Here is a 14,734-nt window from a genome sequence, read left to right as displayed (position 1 = left end):
TTGCCTTGATCAAAGATGGCGCCCGCCGATTTACGCTTAGTGTGACCGCTGCAGTGATCTGAGAGCAACAAAGATGGCGGTGCTGAGTGTTCTGCGGGCCGCCGCCGCTCTGGTGGTTCGGCGTTCTCCTCACAAATTGCAGCATCTAGCTGGAAACAATCTGCTCCGGGCCTTTCCTATAGCTTCCAAAGGTATGGCTGGCGTGTACCGATTCTTTGTTCAGTATGGCTGACTGGGCAGGGCAACCGATTGACCTTGTAAAGTGCAGTAGGCTACAACAACAACAACTTATCTTTATACAGCAGCCTAGTGTACTAAATTGCCCGACGGTGCTCCACAGGAGAGTTGGAAGGCAAAATTTGACATTGAGCCCGTCAGGTGATATTGTATTGGGGCAGGTGACTTAAAGCTGGGTCAAAGAGATCAATGTTAATGAGTGTTTTAAAGGAAAGCGAGGTAGGGAAGTAGAAAGATTGAAGAAGAATATTCCAGAGCATAAAATTTAGGAAGCTAAAGACAAAGCCCGTCGCTAATGGTGGAATGATTAACATTTGGGATGCTCAAGAGACTGGAATTAGAGGAACGCAAGTCACAGAAAATTATGGGAGTGAAGGAGATTGCAGGGATTAATGCCATGGATGGATTTGAAATTGAGGTGTTGCTTAACTGGAAACGATTGTAAGTCAGCAAATGCAGAGGCGATGGGTGAAGAGGACTTGGAGCGAGCTAATTTTGGGCAGCACGGTAGCATTGTGGATAGCACAATTGCTTCACAGCTCCAGGGTTACAGGCTCGATTCCGGCTTGGGTCACTGTCTGTGCGGAGTCTGCACATCCTCCCCGTGTGTGCGTGGGTTTCCTCCCTGTGCTCCGGTTTCCTCCCACAGTCCAAAGATGTGCAGGTTAGGTGGATTGGCCATGCTAAGTTGCCCATAGTGTCCAAAATTGCCCTTCGTGTTGGGTGAGGTTACTAGGTTATGGGGATAGGGTGGAGGTGTGGACCTTGGGTGGGGTGCTCTTTCTAAGAGCTGGTGCAGACTCGATGGGCCGAATGGCCTCCTTCTGCACTGTAAATTCTATGAACACATGGGCAGTAGGGTTTTAAATGACTTCAAATCTGCAGGGGGTAGAATGTCGGAGGCTGGCTCAATAGTCAAGTGATAACAAAAGCTGAATGAGGGTTTCTGTGGCAGATGAATGGAGGCAGGGTAGGAGTCAGGTGATGTAACAAATGTGTATTAGGCAGTTTTCGTGATGGCGCCAATATGTAGTTGGGAGTGTATTTCAGGGTTAGGTATCACACAAAGGTTGCAAACAGTCTAGTTCAGCCTCAAGACAATACAGCAGAAGGACTGAGTCGGTGGTTAGGAATTAATCATTGAGCACAGGAGCGGTAGGGGTACAGGACCTGCTGCAAGTTAACACCGGGGGCAGCAGAATTTTAGATAACCTCAAGTTTATGGAGGAGAGATTGAAGACCAACCAGGATGCATAGGAATAGTTAAGTCTAGAAGTAACAAAAACGTGTGGGGTTCAGTAGCAGATGAGCTGAGACAGGGGCATAGTTAGGCGACGTTATGGAATGTGAACAGGTGATCTTAGTGATGGCATGAATGTGAGGTCAGAAGCTCATCTTGGTTCAAATGTGACACCATGGTTGCAAGCATACGGCGTATTGTCAGACTATTGCCAGGGAGAGGGATGGAGTCAGTAGCCAGGGAACAGTGTTTGGAGTACGGACTGAAAGTAATGGCTTTATTCTTCCCGATATTTAATTGGAGAACATTTCTCCTCCGGTACTGCGTATCAGGTAAGCAGTTTTATTACTTGGCAACAGTGGAAGAGTCTGGAGAGGTGGTGTTGACGTAGAGCTGGGAGTCATCAGTGTATATGTGAAAACTAACGCTGTTTCAAAGGTGCATTTATTATTTTTCTATTGAATGTGTTTGTGTTTCTTTTGTTATATTCTAGTTGCAGTTCGGCTTGGCAGTAATGGAAAACAGATGTTTGCTATCAAGTCCAGTCAGTATTACGACCGTCGCTTTCTGCATCTCCTAGTATGTATCAAAGTTACATCTGAAATTAGTATCAATTAATCCATTAGCATGGAAAGGTACACTGCCTGATATTGAATATGAAGAAGTATATAATTTAGTCATGGGTTAGCAATCAGACTTGTGGGGAGGGGGGAATAAACTGTAGGTTCAATTATTTTTGTACAAATAAGAGCATACTTCTTGAAAATCTTCTTGTTTTTGCTGTAAGGTTTTTGAAACATTTATGAGAGAAGCATTATGGACTTTGCTACGGACAGGAAGGCGGTTAATTTAAACAGCATCAATCTCTCCTCTCACCACCCGTCTATAAGCAGAAAGGTGCTACAATGTGTTTCCCTCTTTATTAACGGTGGCATATTTCCCAACCCTTTTGTTTTTGTGTGATCCTGTTTTCCATTAATAACCCCACAGCAAACTCATGATGAAGTAAAAAGGGTTAGTTTATTTGCACATGTTCAAAACACGAAAGGACGGTCACAATGTCGCCTCCACATTCCGATGTAAAAGAGAGGGATAGAGAAAAGAAGATTTTACAGTACAGAGACCAAGAAGAAAATGAATATTGGTTCATGCGAATTCCGGAGTCCAAACTCAAAGTGCAATGAGATATTCCTTCAGTGAAGTCAGCGGACTGAAACCAATGTTGTCAAATTCACTTTTCCAGTGGTGTTGTGGGTCGTATCTGAAACAACGACGAATCAGACTATAGAAGGGAGATAGATCACTTGGTTGCATGGTGTACTGGAAACAACCTCTCTCTAAATGTCTGCAAGGCCAAGGAACTGATCATCGACTTCAGGAAACGAAGAACTCTTCAGCCCAGCAAGGCAATAATGCTTGTTCAACAAGCCAGATCTTCCACAAAGGATGTGAATCCATGGTCTGGAATTTGACTGGGTCTCAAAGGTTGCCATGTCTCAGCCATTATGAGTTGAAAGGAAGGTTGGAAGGGCCTTTCTGAAACTGCAGTGGGGCTTTTTTTGTTCTGGGGTCACAGGCTGACTGAAATAACATTGAGCATATCTATATTTTATAAAAAACAGTGTGAGGTCTCACAGATTCTTTAAGACTTTCCACATAAAATCCCAGGCTTAAGTGTATTAAATTCACTTGGTTTGTGTTTAGTTTCTTGGTACAACAAATATATTCATATTTGTAATTCATAGATTCAAGTTCTGATTTATGCAAACACTGATGAATTAGTATTGTGTAACCACCGCCCATGATCGCTGAACTCCTTCATTTTTGACCTTGTGCAGCCCCAATTTCCATTGCTCTTTGTCGGCTCTTAAGTTCTAGAATTCTCTACTTAAACTGCCCCACTTTTCTAACTCTCCTTTTGAGACCTGTTTCTTTGATTAAGTTTTTGGACACCTATCTTATTCTCGTTTTATGGGCCTGGTGTAAAATGTTGTTAATTTTTTGGTGAAGTGTCTTGTAATGTTTTATTACAAAGGCTCTATATAAAGTAAAAGTTGTTGGTGTTAATGACATGTGATATTGTGTCTGTGATTGAGGCAAGCTACATAGGTGTCTTGCTACAGCCTACTTATCCTGTCTATTTTCGTTTGTTGTAGGAATCCCATTCCATTGCAAATAATGATATTTTGTAATTTGATAGTGCACAACTTGAGAATGAGAATATGTTGAAAAAAGAGACATGCTGTTGAAGCGCAAGAATACCAAATTTCAAAGGGAGCAACAATTTATACTGCATGAGAAAAGAGTGCTGTTGGCTCTGATTGCTGGAGACATTGCCATGGCGAGTGCCCGTGGGATATTGTTTCCCCCATGCTTTAGTTTAATACAAAAAATGTGCAATGTCTGCGCATGTTCCTTTTGTCTGTAGTGGAGGTCCCTGCCTAAGTAAGCTATGAAGCGAGCTCAACTGGTCATCTTAAACTGTTATTGGCAGCTTACTAGTGATAATTGAAATATTAATTATTCTAACTCTTTACATCATTAAATTAGTGCATATAGCTTTAACACAGTGAAAGTTGCATTAATAAATTTGATTACAAATTCTCAATTTTTCTTTCTGCAGAGATTCTATATTTTATTGACTGGAATACCAATGGCTGCACTAATCACATTTGTGAATATTTTTATTGGTAAGCATTTTATAATAATCATAAATGAGATAAAGATTATTGATAAATGAATGGAATAAACACATTGACATTGAAATAAAATTGAAAGGGAATGGTGGTATGGTTACTAAACTAATAATGCAGAGTTCTGGACCAATGTTCATGAATGCAAATTCTATAGCAGTAACTGAGAAGTTTAAATTCAGTTAGTTAAATAAATCTGGAATAAAATCTTGTATCAATAATAATAAAAATATTTTATTATCACAAGTATGAAGTTACTGTAATAGTGATCATTGGATTTGATTATTAATAGTGACTATTGGATTGTTGTAAAACCCGGTCTGGTTCACCAATGTCCCCAAGGGAAAGAAATATACTGTCCTAACCCAGTCTTGTTTATATTCTTTTTCAGTAGAATGGTAAATTAATCAAATGAACTAACAAACAGCCCCTTAAACGGGCACTATAACCAAAATAAAAACAAAAGTTTTAAAGTAAATTTAAAACAGAGATTCCGGGGCTGATGATGCACTCCACCCTCTGCAGAGCCCACAGATCAATGACGGTCGCCAGTCTGGTTTCTATGTGACTCCAGACCCATTGCAATATGATTGCCTCTTAATTGCTGTCTGAAGTGGCCTACCAAGCCACTCCGGTGTGTAAATTCTCTACAAAGGCTAATGAGTATAAATCTAGATGGATCACCCATCATTAGCCTCAGCTTTGGGTGCAACAAAGGCATAGACAAAGCTAAGATATGGGGACATGTGCTAAAATTGGGAGAGATGGCCCATAGATGAGTAAAGCAATAGCCTGACATAGCCAGACTTGCAGAATCATACCTTGCAGCCAATGTCAGAGAGCTCCAACCCCATTCCTCGATGTCCTGCCCCACCACCAGGATAGAGTGGCAGCACACTGCTATGTGGCTGGGAGTCGGTGGCTCTGGGAGATCTCAACTTTGATTCTTAATTCCATAACGTCTTGAACACTAGGTTAAACATGACAAAGACTTGGGGGGGGGGGCTGTGTAGATTAAGGGGGGGTGGGGCTGTGTAGATTAAGGGGGGGGGGCTGTGTAGATTAAGGGTGACTATGGGTAATCCCTGATTCCTTTTTGTCATTTGTTTATGTAAACATGTGGGCTGAGGTTTGGGGGTTGGTGGGCGGATGGGATCGTTGCTATTATGGGTATTGACATATCTTGCTGAATATTGTTTATTGTTGATGGGAGAAAATGTGAAAAAGGAGGAGAATTTAAAAAAAAAACATGACAAAGACGCCCGCTGATAACCTACTATCCTCCCGGATCTGTCGTCCTCTATGTAGAAGAACTGGAAGAAGCACTGAGGGCAGCCAGTGTACAGAATGTACTTTTGGTAGCAACCTTCAATATTCTTCACGAACGGTGGCTTGGTAGTACTACTCCTGTCTGAGCTGGCCATGTCTTGAAGGACGTAAATGCCTGGCTAGGCCTGCAATAGGTAGTGAGGGAACCAACAGAAAAGAAAACTTGCCTGAATTCAACCTTATAAAACCTCCTGTCGCAAATGCATCTGTGTATAACAGTATTTGTAGAAGTGACCACCGCACAGTTCCTGTGGCAACAACGTCCTGTATTCTCTCTGAGGACACGTTTGTTTATTTGTTTGGCACTACCATCTTGCTAAATAGGATAGATTCAGATCTAGCAACTCAAAATGAGCAACCACGAGGTGCTGTGGGTCAGCAGCAGCAGAATTGTATCTAAACACAATCTGTAACCTCATGGCCTGGCATATCACTTACTTTGCCATTACCATGAAACCAGTATCTCAATCCTGGTTCAAAGAAGATTGCGAAGCAACATACCTTAAAAAAAAAAAAAAGAGGTGCCTACCTGGGGAAGTTATAACACAGGACTAGATGCATGAGAAACACTAAAAGTAGCCATAGACCGAGATATGCAAATCCACAACCAGTGCATCAGATCAAATCTCTGAAGTCCTGCCAAATCCAGCCAAGAATATTTACGGGCAATTAAACAATTCACGGGAGGAGAATCCATGAATATCATTCTGCACCTGCATACTAATCTTCTGCAATTCATGTACTGGGACAGCCAGCTCCCTCTGCATCTCAGAACTCAGCAATTTCACACTATTTAGATAATATGCTTTTTTAGCTATTCTGCCAAAATGGCCAACCTCAGATTTTCCCAAATTTTACATTTAGAAAGTTAGGAATAGGTGGAGGGTGGTTCTGTTAATTAAAAATGACATTAGCTCAATAGAGAGGGATGACCTAATTTCAATGAAACCAGGATACAGAAGCAGTTTGGTAGAGATGAAAAATGATAAATGCATGGAGTCACTTGTGGGAGAGGTTTACAGGCCCCTAATAGTATTCACATATTAGGACAATGCTTTCAAGTGGTACTTACTCAACAATAGCCTGCTTCTAGTCTCTCCCACAAGAGGAAACATCCTCCCGATATCTAGTCTATCACGTTCAGAATCATATGTTTCAATAAGATCATTTCTCATTCGTCTAAACTCCATTGTGCATAGACCCAGTCTTTCTTTATAATGAAATGAAAATCGCTTATTGTCACAAGTAGGCTTCAAATGAAGTTACTGTGAAATATAAGATAAGCCCTTCATCCCAGGAATGAGCCGAGTGAACCTTCTCTTAACTGCTAATGGCGGCACGGTAGCACAGTGGTTAGCACTGTTTCTTCACAGCACCAGGGCCCCTGGTTCGGTTCCCGGCTTGGGCACTGTCTGTGCAGAGTCTGCACGTTCTCCCTGTGGCTGCGTGGTTTCCTCCAGGTGCTCCAGTTTCCTCCCACAAGTCCCAAAAGACCTGCTGTTAGGTGAATTGGACATTCTGAATTCTCCCTCTGTGTACCCGAAAAGGTGCTAGAATGTGACGACTAGGAGCTCTTCACAATAAATTCATTGCAGTGCTAATGTAAGCCTACCTGTGACAATAAAGATTATTATTATTGCAATTATATATATTTTTTCAAATAAGAAGACTAAGACTGTACATAAAATTATAGGTGTGGTCTCACTAAGGCCATGCAGTAACCTCTCTACTTTTATATTTTATTCCCCTTGCAATAAACAACATTCCACTTGCTTTCCTCATCACTTGCTGCACCTACATATTATGGGAATATAGTCAATGGGAATCGGGAGGAAAATACTCTACTGGTTGTAGTCAAATTTAGCACAAAGGAAAATGGCTGTGGCTGTTGGAGGTCAATCATCTCAGTCCCACAGCATTGCTACAGATGTTCCTTGGCAATGTTTTAGGCCTACTCATGTTCAATGTTTAGCTGCTGTTGTATAAAGAGTCAAAGGTACTGCTCCTTTTTACAAATATCTTTATTTCACTTTAACAGACTCTGCACAAAACTCTATCTACACATCACCTGACACAAAGGCCACCTGAAGCCTCTTTACATATCAATGTCAATTATTGTATACTTAACATAAATGAGACAACTAATTGGAATGTCTCTTAACCCATTACTTAACAATTCATCTTTAGTTGTTACATTCATGGCTTTCCCTCCATAAGGTTTGAAGTGGGCATATTTTCTGATGATTGCCCAGTATCTAGATCTATTCACAACTCCTCGGGTAACAAAATACTCCATGCCTGCATATAGAGAGACCCGGACAACGTTCAGACTTGGTTGTATAAGTGATAAATGCCAGTCCTTGACCATCTCCAACAAGATGGAATCTAATTTCCTCTCCTTGATATTCAATGGCTGAATTCCCCCACTATCAACATCCTGCCACAAAAATGGACCACAAAATTGTTATAGCAGGTCAAAGGCTGAGCTTTCCATAGCAAATAACTCGGCCCCTGACTCCCCAAAGTTTTGCTCACATTTCTGGACACAAGACAGGACCGTGATGGAGTACTCTACTTGCCTGAATAAGTGCAGCTGCAACAACAGCTGAAGACGCATGGGAATCCAGGATTAAACAGTTTGTTTAAGCGACACTCCATCCACCACTTAAACATTTCACCACCATGCACCATGGCTGGCGTGTTGTGTACTGACAATAAGATGTACCGCAGCAACTTGCCAAAACGTCTTTAACAGCACCACCCAACTCATTATCTCTACCACATAAAAGGACAAGGGACAGTAGGACCATGGAATATTACAACTCACAAGTTCCTCTCCAATTTGGAAATATTTTGCCAATTCACTGTTGCTGGGTCAAAATTGTGGAACTCCCTGTGCCACACTAGCTGTGGCTCAAGAAAGTGACTCCAGCAATTTTGAAGGGAAATGGGGATGGACAATAAATCCCATGAATAATTATAACTTGGTTTTCAAGTTTGTAATTATAATTATTCCTCAAATAAATTGAATTATCTTTACTGAAGTTAGCAGTTGAAAAATTACATTCAGTTAATGTATAAATGGCTGAAACTAGCAAAATATAACTATGTTTAATAATACAGGGCATACAATTCAGAACTGGGTAAAACCGCATTTCACTAGTGAATAAAAAGTAAATTCTCAAGTGCCATGACAAGAGTCAATTCTTCTTGGGAAGAGAAAAAATGTTTTTTTTAAAGGAATGTGTCAATGGTGTTGCATTTCACAGGTGAGGCTGAGCTTGCAGAGATCCCTGAAGATTATGTTCCAGAGCACTGGGAGTACTTCAAGGTACAATATGTTTCTTCTTATGAAAGCTCGCTGCCAACCATGAATTGCAATATTTCTTAACTGAGCTCAGCACAGTTTTAGATATACATTAATTAACAGTTAAGCTTGGCTGTGGAGGCATATCATCCCACTTTTTGTTGACTCATCTATAGAGGACAATAATCTAACTCCATTTAAAATAAAAGAAGCATGTGGAGATATTAAATAGTGTTGGGAGAGTGTTTAAATCTGTATGGCAGGGATGTGGGAAGTCTGGACTTGGTACTATAGAAGGAGAACAGAATTGATAAAACTTGGGGAAGGGGAAAATGGTCTTCTGTTGAGAAGATATTAGAAAGGACAATGGTAAATAGGCTTTGAGGTAGTGGGAACCCAAAATCTGATATGGAAAGGACAAAAGCTATTAGAAAGTTAAATGAGAGGTTGAATTAAATTTTCACAAATAGTCACAATTAAGTGGCATATCTGATTTGAAAACAAAATTGAACATTTTAGAAATAATAGCTATGGAGGGTGTCATGATTAGGGATATTGTTGTTTAAGCTGTAGTAAGTTTCTGGTAACACTTCTGTCTCCTATGTCAGAAGGTTTGAGAATTGAAACCCCATCAAGGACTTGTGTGCATATCCTAGATGGCACAGTATTAGGGAGTGCTCCAATGTTGAGGTTGACATCTTTTAGATCCTTTAAGTTTATCTAGATTATGTACTGAAGTCTCTGGGGTGGATCTTGAATCGTAACTTAAGAAGTGTGAGTGCTAATACTGAGCTGTCCCTAAATGTGACTTAAGGCTTGTATACTGAGATTGTCAAAGAAGAAGCATAGTCATAGAATTTACAGTGCAGAAGGAGGCCATTCGGGCCATCGAGTCTGCACCGGCTCTTGGAAAGAGCACCTTACCCAAGGTCAACACCTCCACCCCATCCCCATAACCCAGTAACCCCACCCAACACTAAGGGCAATTTTGGACACTAAGGGCAATTTAGCATGACCAATCCACCTAACCTGCACATCTTTGGACTGTGGGAGGAAACCGGAGCACCCGGAGGAAACCCACGCACACACGGGGAGAACGTGCAGACTCCGCACAGACAGTGACCCAAGCCGGAATTGAACCTGGGACCCTGGAGCTGTGAAGCAATTGTGCTATCCACAAGTGCTGGCTATGGAGAAAATTCATCGAGGAATTATTTTCTCATCTGCTGTAAATTCTGGGGAAGAAATGAGCAGAAATAAGTTTTTAATAAGGTGTTTAGATACCTCTTTAAAAGTAATTCCATGTCTGTAACACTATTTTCTATTTGCAGCACCCCATAACCAGGTGGATTTCAAAATATGTCTATGACCCACCTGAGAAGAGTTATGAGAAAATGATGGCCCTCATTTCTATTGAAACAGAGAAAGTAGACCTAAGGTAAGTTAGACATATATATATTTGTGATAACAACATTGCCGTCATTACTTTTGAAGCTGTATATTTCAAAATCTATACTACAACTGAAATTGTCTTGTACAAAATGACAGTGGTGGTATCAGCTTGCCAAGCATTCATGTAACACAGGCATTTAAAGATGAGACAAATGTAACTTTCAAACAATAACTACTGCTGGTCGTTTATAGAATTTAAAGCAATTGACACAGCTGAAGTCTCATTTACATCTCCTATGTTTGTCAATTCTGATTCATTTGACATAACCCATTACCCCTCAGTCTGCATCTACTAATTTTGGTGAGGAAGGATTGAATGCGAAGAAGTGCTCTTCTCAAGAGGCAGATTTACATTACTAATAATAACCTTTTATTGTCACAAGTATGAAGTTATTGTGAAAAGCCCCTAGTCACCACATTCCGGCGGCTGTTCGGGTAAGCTGATACGGGAATTGAACCCGCGCTGCTAGCCTTGTTCTGCATCACAAACCAGCTGTCTAGCCCACTGAGCCAAAGCAACCCATATAACCATGTGGATCAGCACTTCTACTTCGAGTAGCACTTCTACATAGGAGTATGAAATCAGAAATTCTTCAAAGTTGGTGTGTATTAGAACTTTTTGAAATCTAAGGCAATTGGTAGGAATTGTGCAAACATGGCACATCAGTAATCAGTTTATTAAGATAAATGTTGGGAGAGGCCTGGGAGCAAACACGCTCCTCATAGCCTTGGTGAATGCATGATTCTGGGGACAGGATCAAAAATGTTTAACAGATTGTAAGTTCGTTACCTTTTAAATACATTAAAAACAGTTTGGGAACGAAGTGTTTGGATTATTTAATTTGTGTTTTGCTTTCTATAATTGTAGGCAGAAGCATCTTGAGGTTCGCCGTCTGATGAGAGAGAGGGGTGATGGTGCTTGGTATCAATATGAAACTCTGGATAAAAATTTGATAGATAATTCTCAGAAGACAAACCCAGATTATTAGGTGAACAAAGATTGCTGGAGAATGCTAATTGCCATTCAAAGAATATGTGAAAAAGTTGTTTAATAAATTATATCATGTCAATATTTGCATCAATATTCTTTTGACAAATAAAGTCCCTCTTGGGGGGGGGAGGGGAGGGGGGATCCATGGAGATTTGGGCAGCCGAGGGTGAAGGAGTTCTACTCACACATGCCTAAAGTGTATTCCCGGATTGATTTCTTTATTTTGAGCAGGGTCTTTCTGGCTGGAGTAGTGGACACTGGGTATTCAGCGATTACAATCTCAGACCATGCTCTGCACTGCGTTGACCTGCAGGTTAATGAAGACAGTAATCAGCGCCCGCGCTGGAGGTTGGATGTGGGACTTTTGGCGGATGAAGGGGTGTGCGAGCGGCTGAGGAAATGTATTCAGAGCTACCTGCAAGTCAATGACACGAGGGAAATTTCAGCAGCGGTGGTGTGGGAAGCACTGAAGGCAGTGGTCAGGTGGGAGCTGATCTCGATCCGGTCCCATAGGGAGAAGGTGGACAGGGCAGAGACGGACGACTGGGAGATACAGGGACGGTTCGGATTCAGGCGGGGCTTTATTGAGTGGGTCAGATTACTGTATCAGGCTCCTCTGGCAAGTGTATGGACGAATAGGACAACATCGGACTATTTTAGACTGCACCGGGGGACGAGACAGGGATGTCCCCACTGTTCTTTGCGCTGGCTATAGAGCCATTGGCAATTGCTCTTGAGAGCCTCGAGGGGCTGGAGAGGACTGGTCCGGGGGGGGGGTGGAGCACGGGGTTTCGCTCTATGCGGATGACCTACTTCTGTATTTTACGGACCCAATAGAGGGGATGGAAGAAATCATGAGGACTCTAGGGGAATTTGGCCGGTTTTCGGGGTATAAGCTTAATATGGGAGTGAGGTATTTGTGGTCCAGGTGAGGGGAAAGGAGAGGCGACTGGGAGAACTGCTGTTTAGGTTAGTAGAGGGAAGCTTTAGGTACCTAGGCACCCAAGTGGCTCGGGAATGGGACCGGCTGCATAAATTAAATCTGGCCCGGCTGGTGGACCAAATGAAGGACGATTTTCGGAGATGAAACACGCTTCCGTTGTCTCTGGCTGGGAGGGTGCAAACGGTGAAGATGACAGTCCTCCCGAGATTCCTATTTGTATTTCAGTGTCTACGCATCTTTATTCTGCGGTCCTTTTTTAAGCGGGTCAACATAGTGATCAAGGGCTTCGTCTGGGCGGGCAAGACCCCGTGAGTAAGGAAGGTAATGCTTGAGCGGAGTTCAGGAGAGGGTGGGCTGGCGCTGCCAAATTTTCGCAACTATTACTGGGCGGCTAATATAGCCATGATCAGGAAGTGGGTGGTGGGGGAGGGGTCGGCATGTGTGCGTATGGAAGCAACTTCCTGTAAGAGCACCAGTTTGGGGGCTGGTTTAGCACACTGGGCTAAATAGCTGGCTTTTAAAGCAGACCAAGGCAGGCCAGCAGCGTGGGTTCAATTCCTGTACCAGCCTCCCTGGATAGGCGCCGGAATGTGGCAACAAGGGGCTTTTCACAGTAACTTCATTTGAAGCCTACTTGTGACAATAAGCAATTTTCATTTTCATTTCATTTTCAACTGCGCCTCTGCTGTTCCCGCCAGCACGGTACTCCACCAGTCCAGTGGTGGTGGCGGCCCTGAGAGTTTGGGGCCAGTGGAGGTGGCATGTGGGAGCATCGGTCTGGGCCCCAATCTGTGATAATCACCAGTTTGCCCCGGGGAGTATGGACGGGGGGTTCTGGTTATGGCGGAGAGCGGGGATTGAGAGAATGGGGGATATGTTCAAAGAGAGGAGCTTTTCGAGTATGAGGGCGTTGGAGGAAAAGTTTGGGTTGGCGAGGGGAAACAAATTCGGGTATCTGCAGGTGCAGGACATCCTTCGTAAACAGGTGTCAACCTTCCTGCTCCTACCGCTAAGGGGGATTCAGGACAGGGTAGTTTTCAGAGGGTGGGTAGGACAAGGGAGTGTCTCGGCCATTTATAAGAAGCTTATGGGATTGGAGGAGCCGCAGACCGAGAGTGGGAGGTGGAGCTGGGAGGTGAGGTAGAGGCTGGTCTATGGGCAGATGCGTTGAGGAGAGTCAACACGTCCGCAACATGTGCCAGGCTCAGCCTAATACAATTTAAGGTTGTTCACCGGACTCACATGACAGTGGCCCGGATGAGCAGATTCTTTGGGGTGGAGGACAGGTGCGCAAAATGTGCGGGAGGACCGGCGAACCATGTCCACATGTTTTGGACATGTCCAAAGCTTAGGGGATTTTGGCAGGGGTTTGCGGACGTCATGTCCACGGTGTTAAAAACAAGGGTGGCGCTGAGTCCAGAGGTGGCGATTTTCGGGGTGTCAGAAGACCGGGGAATCCAGGAGGAGAAAGAGGCGGACGTTCTAGCCTTTGCTTCCCTGGTAGCCCGGAGACGGATACTATTAGCATGGAGGGACCCAAAGCTCCCGAAGTCGGAGTCCTGGCTATCGGACATGGCTAGCTTTCTCTGTTTGGCGAAAATCAAGTTCGCTTTGTGAGGATCACTGTTAGGGTTCACCCAGAGGTGGCAACCGTTCAACTTCTTTGCGGGAAATTAATCGCCAGCAGACAGTGGGGGGGGGGGGGGGGGGGGGAGTAGTTTAGATTAGAGTAGGAGATCAATAAGGGTGGGACCTGTACGAGAGGTAAATGGCTTTTGCACTATGTTTATGGTTTCATTGTTTATATTGTTTATTTTGTTGTTGTTACTATACCAAAAATACCTCAATAAAATGTTTATTAAAAAAAAAACTTTAGAAACACCATCACATTCAAGGATATGGGACAAAGACTAGTAAGTGGGATTAGGGGAAGTTATCTTCAGTGCAAACTCGATGGACCAAAGCCCCTTTGCTGCACTGTACTGCTCTATGACCTAGGGTAATGCTCTGGGGACCTGGGTTCAAATCCCACCACTGCAGATGGTTAAATATTCAAACGATGATCATGAAACCATTGTTAATTGTTGTAAAAACCCATCTGGTCCACTAATGTCCTTTAGGGAAGGGAATCTGTCATCGGTACCTGGTCTGGTCTCACCTACATGTGACTCCAGATGAGGTTGACCCTGAAATGGCCTAACCATCCACTGGCAAGTCAGGATTGAGCAATAAATGATGGCCTAGCCAGCGACCCCCACAACCCATGAATTTTTAAAAAATTAAGTAACTGTGGAAAGTTGACAAAAGTGATTGTGAAGCTGGTAGATCATTGTAAAATCTCAACTGGTTTACTGATATCATTTTAGTGAGGGAAACCTGTCATCCATTCAGTTGTTCCACACCAGTACGATTGACTTTTAATTGTGCCTGAAGTGGCCCAGCAACCACTGTATGAAATCACTGTGGCGACTAAGAATGGGCATTAAATTCTGGTCTTTCCAGTGTCAATCCTATCCTGTTTTGTAAAATGAGGAAAATAAAG

General features: G+C 42.9%; 1 protein-coding gene across 1 annotated transcript; it reads left to right on the top strand.

Annotated features, from left to right (window-relative positions):
- Nucleotides 1-11: 11 nt before the first annotated feature.
- Nucleotides 12-11,328, top strand: LOC140389803 (NADH dehydrogenase [ubiquinone] 1 beta subcomplex subunit 5, mitochondrial-like). Its single transcript, XM_072474339.1, has 6 exons — nt 12-191; nt 1,971-2,056; nt 4,101-4,167; nt 8,769-8,830; nt 10,138-10,244; nt 11,127-11,328. Exons 1-6 carry the CDS (start codon nt 74-76, stop codon nt 11,245-11,247), a joined length of 561 nt encoding a protein of 186 aa, XP_072330440.1. The 5' UTR covers nt 12-73; the 3' UTR covers nt 11,248-11,328.
- Nucleotides 11,329-14,734: the final 3,406 nt, after the last annotated feature.

This window comes from Scyliorhinus torazame, chromosome 14 (assembly GCF_047496885.1).
Source record: "Scyliorhinus torazame isolate Kashiwa2021f chromosome 14, sScyTor2.1, whole genome shotgun sequence".
NCBI classification, from domain to species: domain Eukaryota; kingdom Metazoa; phylum Chordata; class Chondrichthyes; order Carcharhiniformes; family Scyliorhinidae; genus Scyliorhinus; species Scyliorhinus torazame.
The sequence above is the reverse complement of the archived record's forward strand: the minus strand, read 5'-3'. Positions and strand labels throughout refer to the sequence as shown.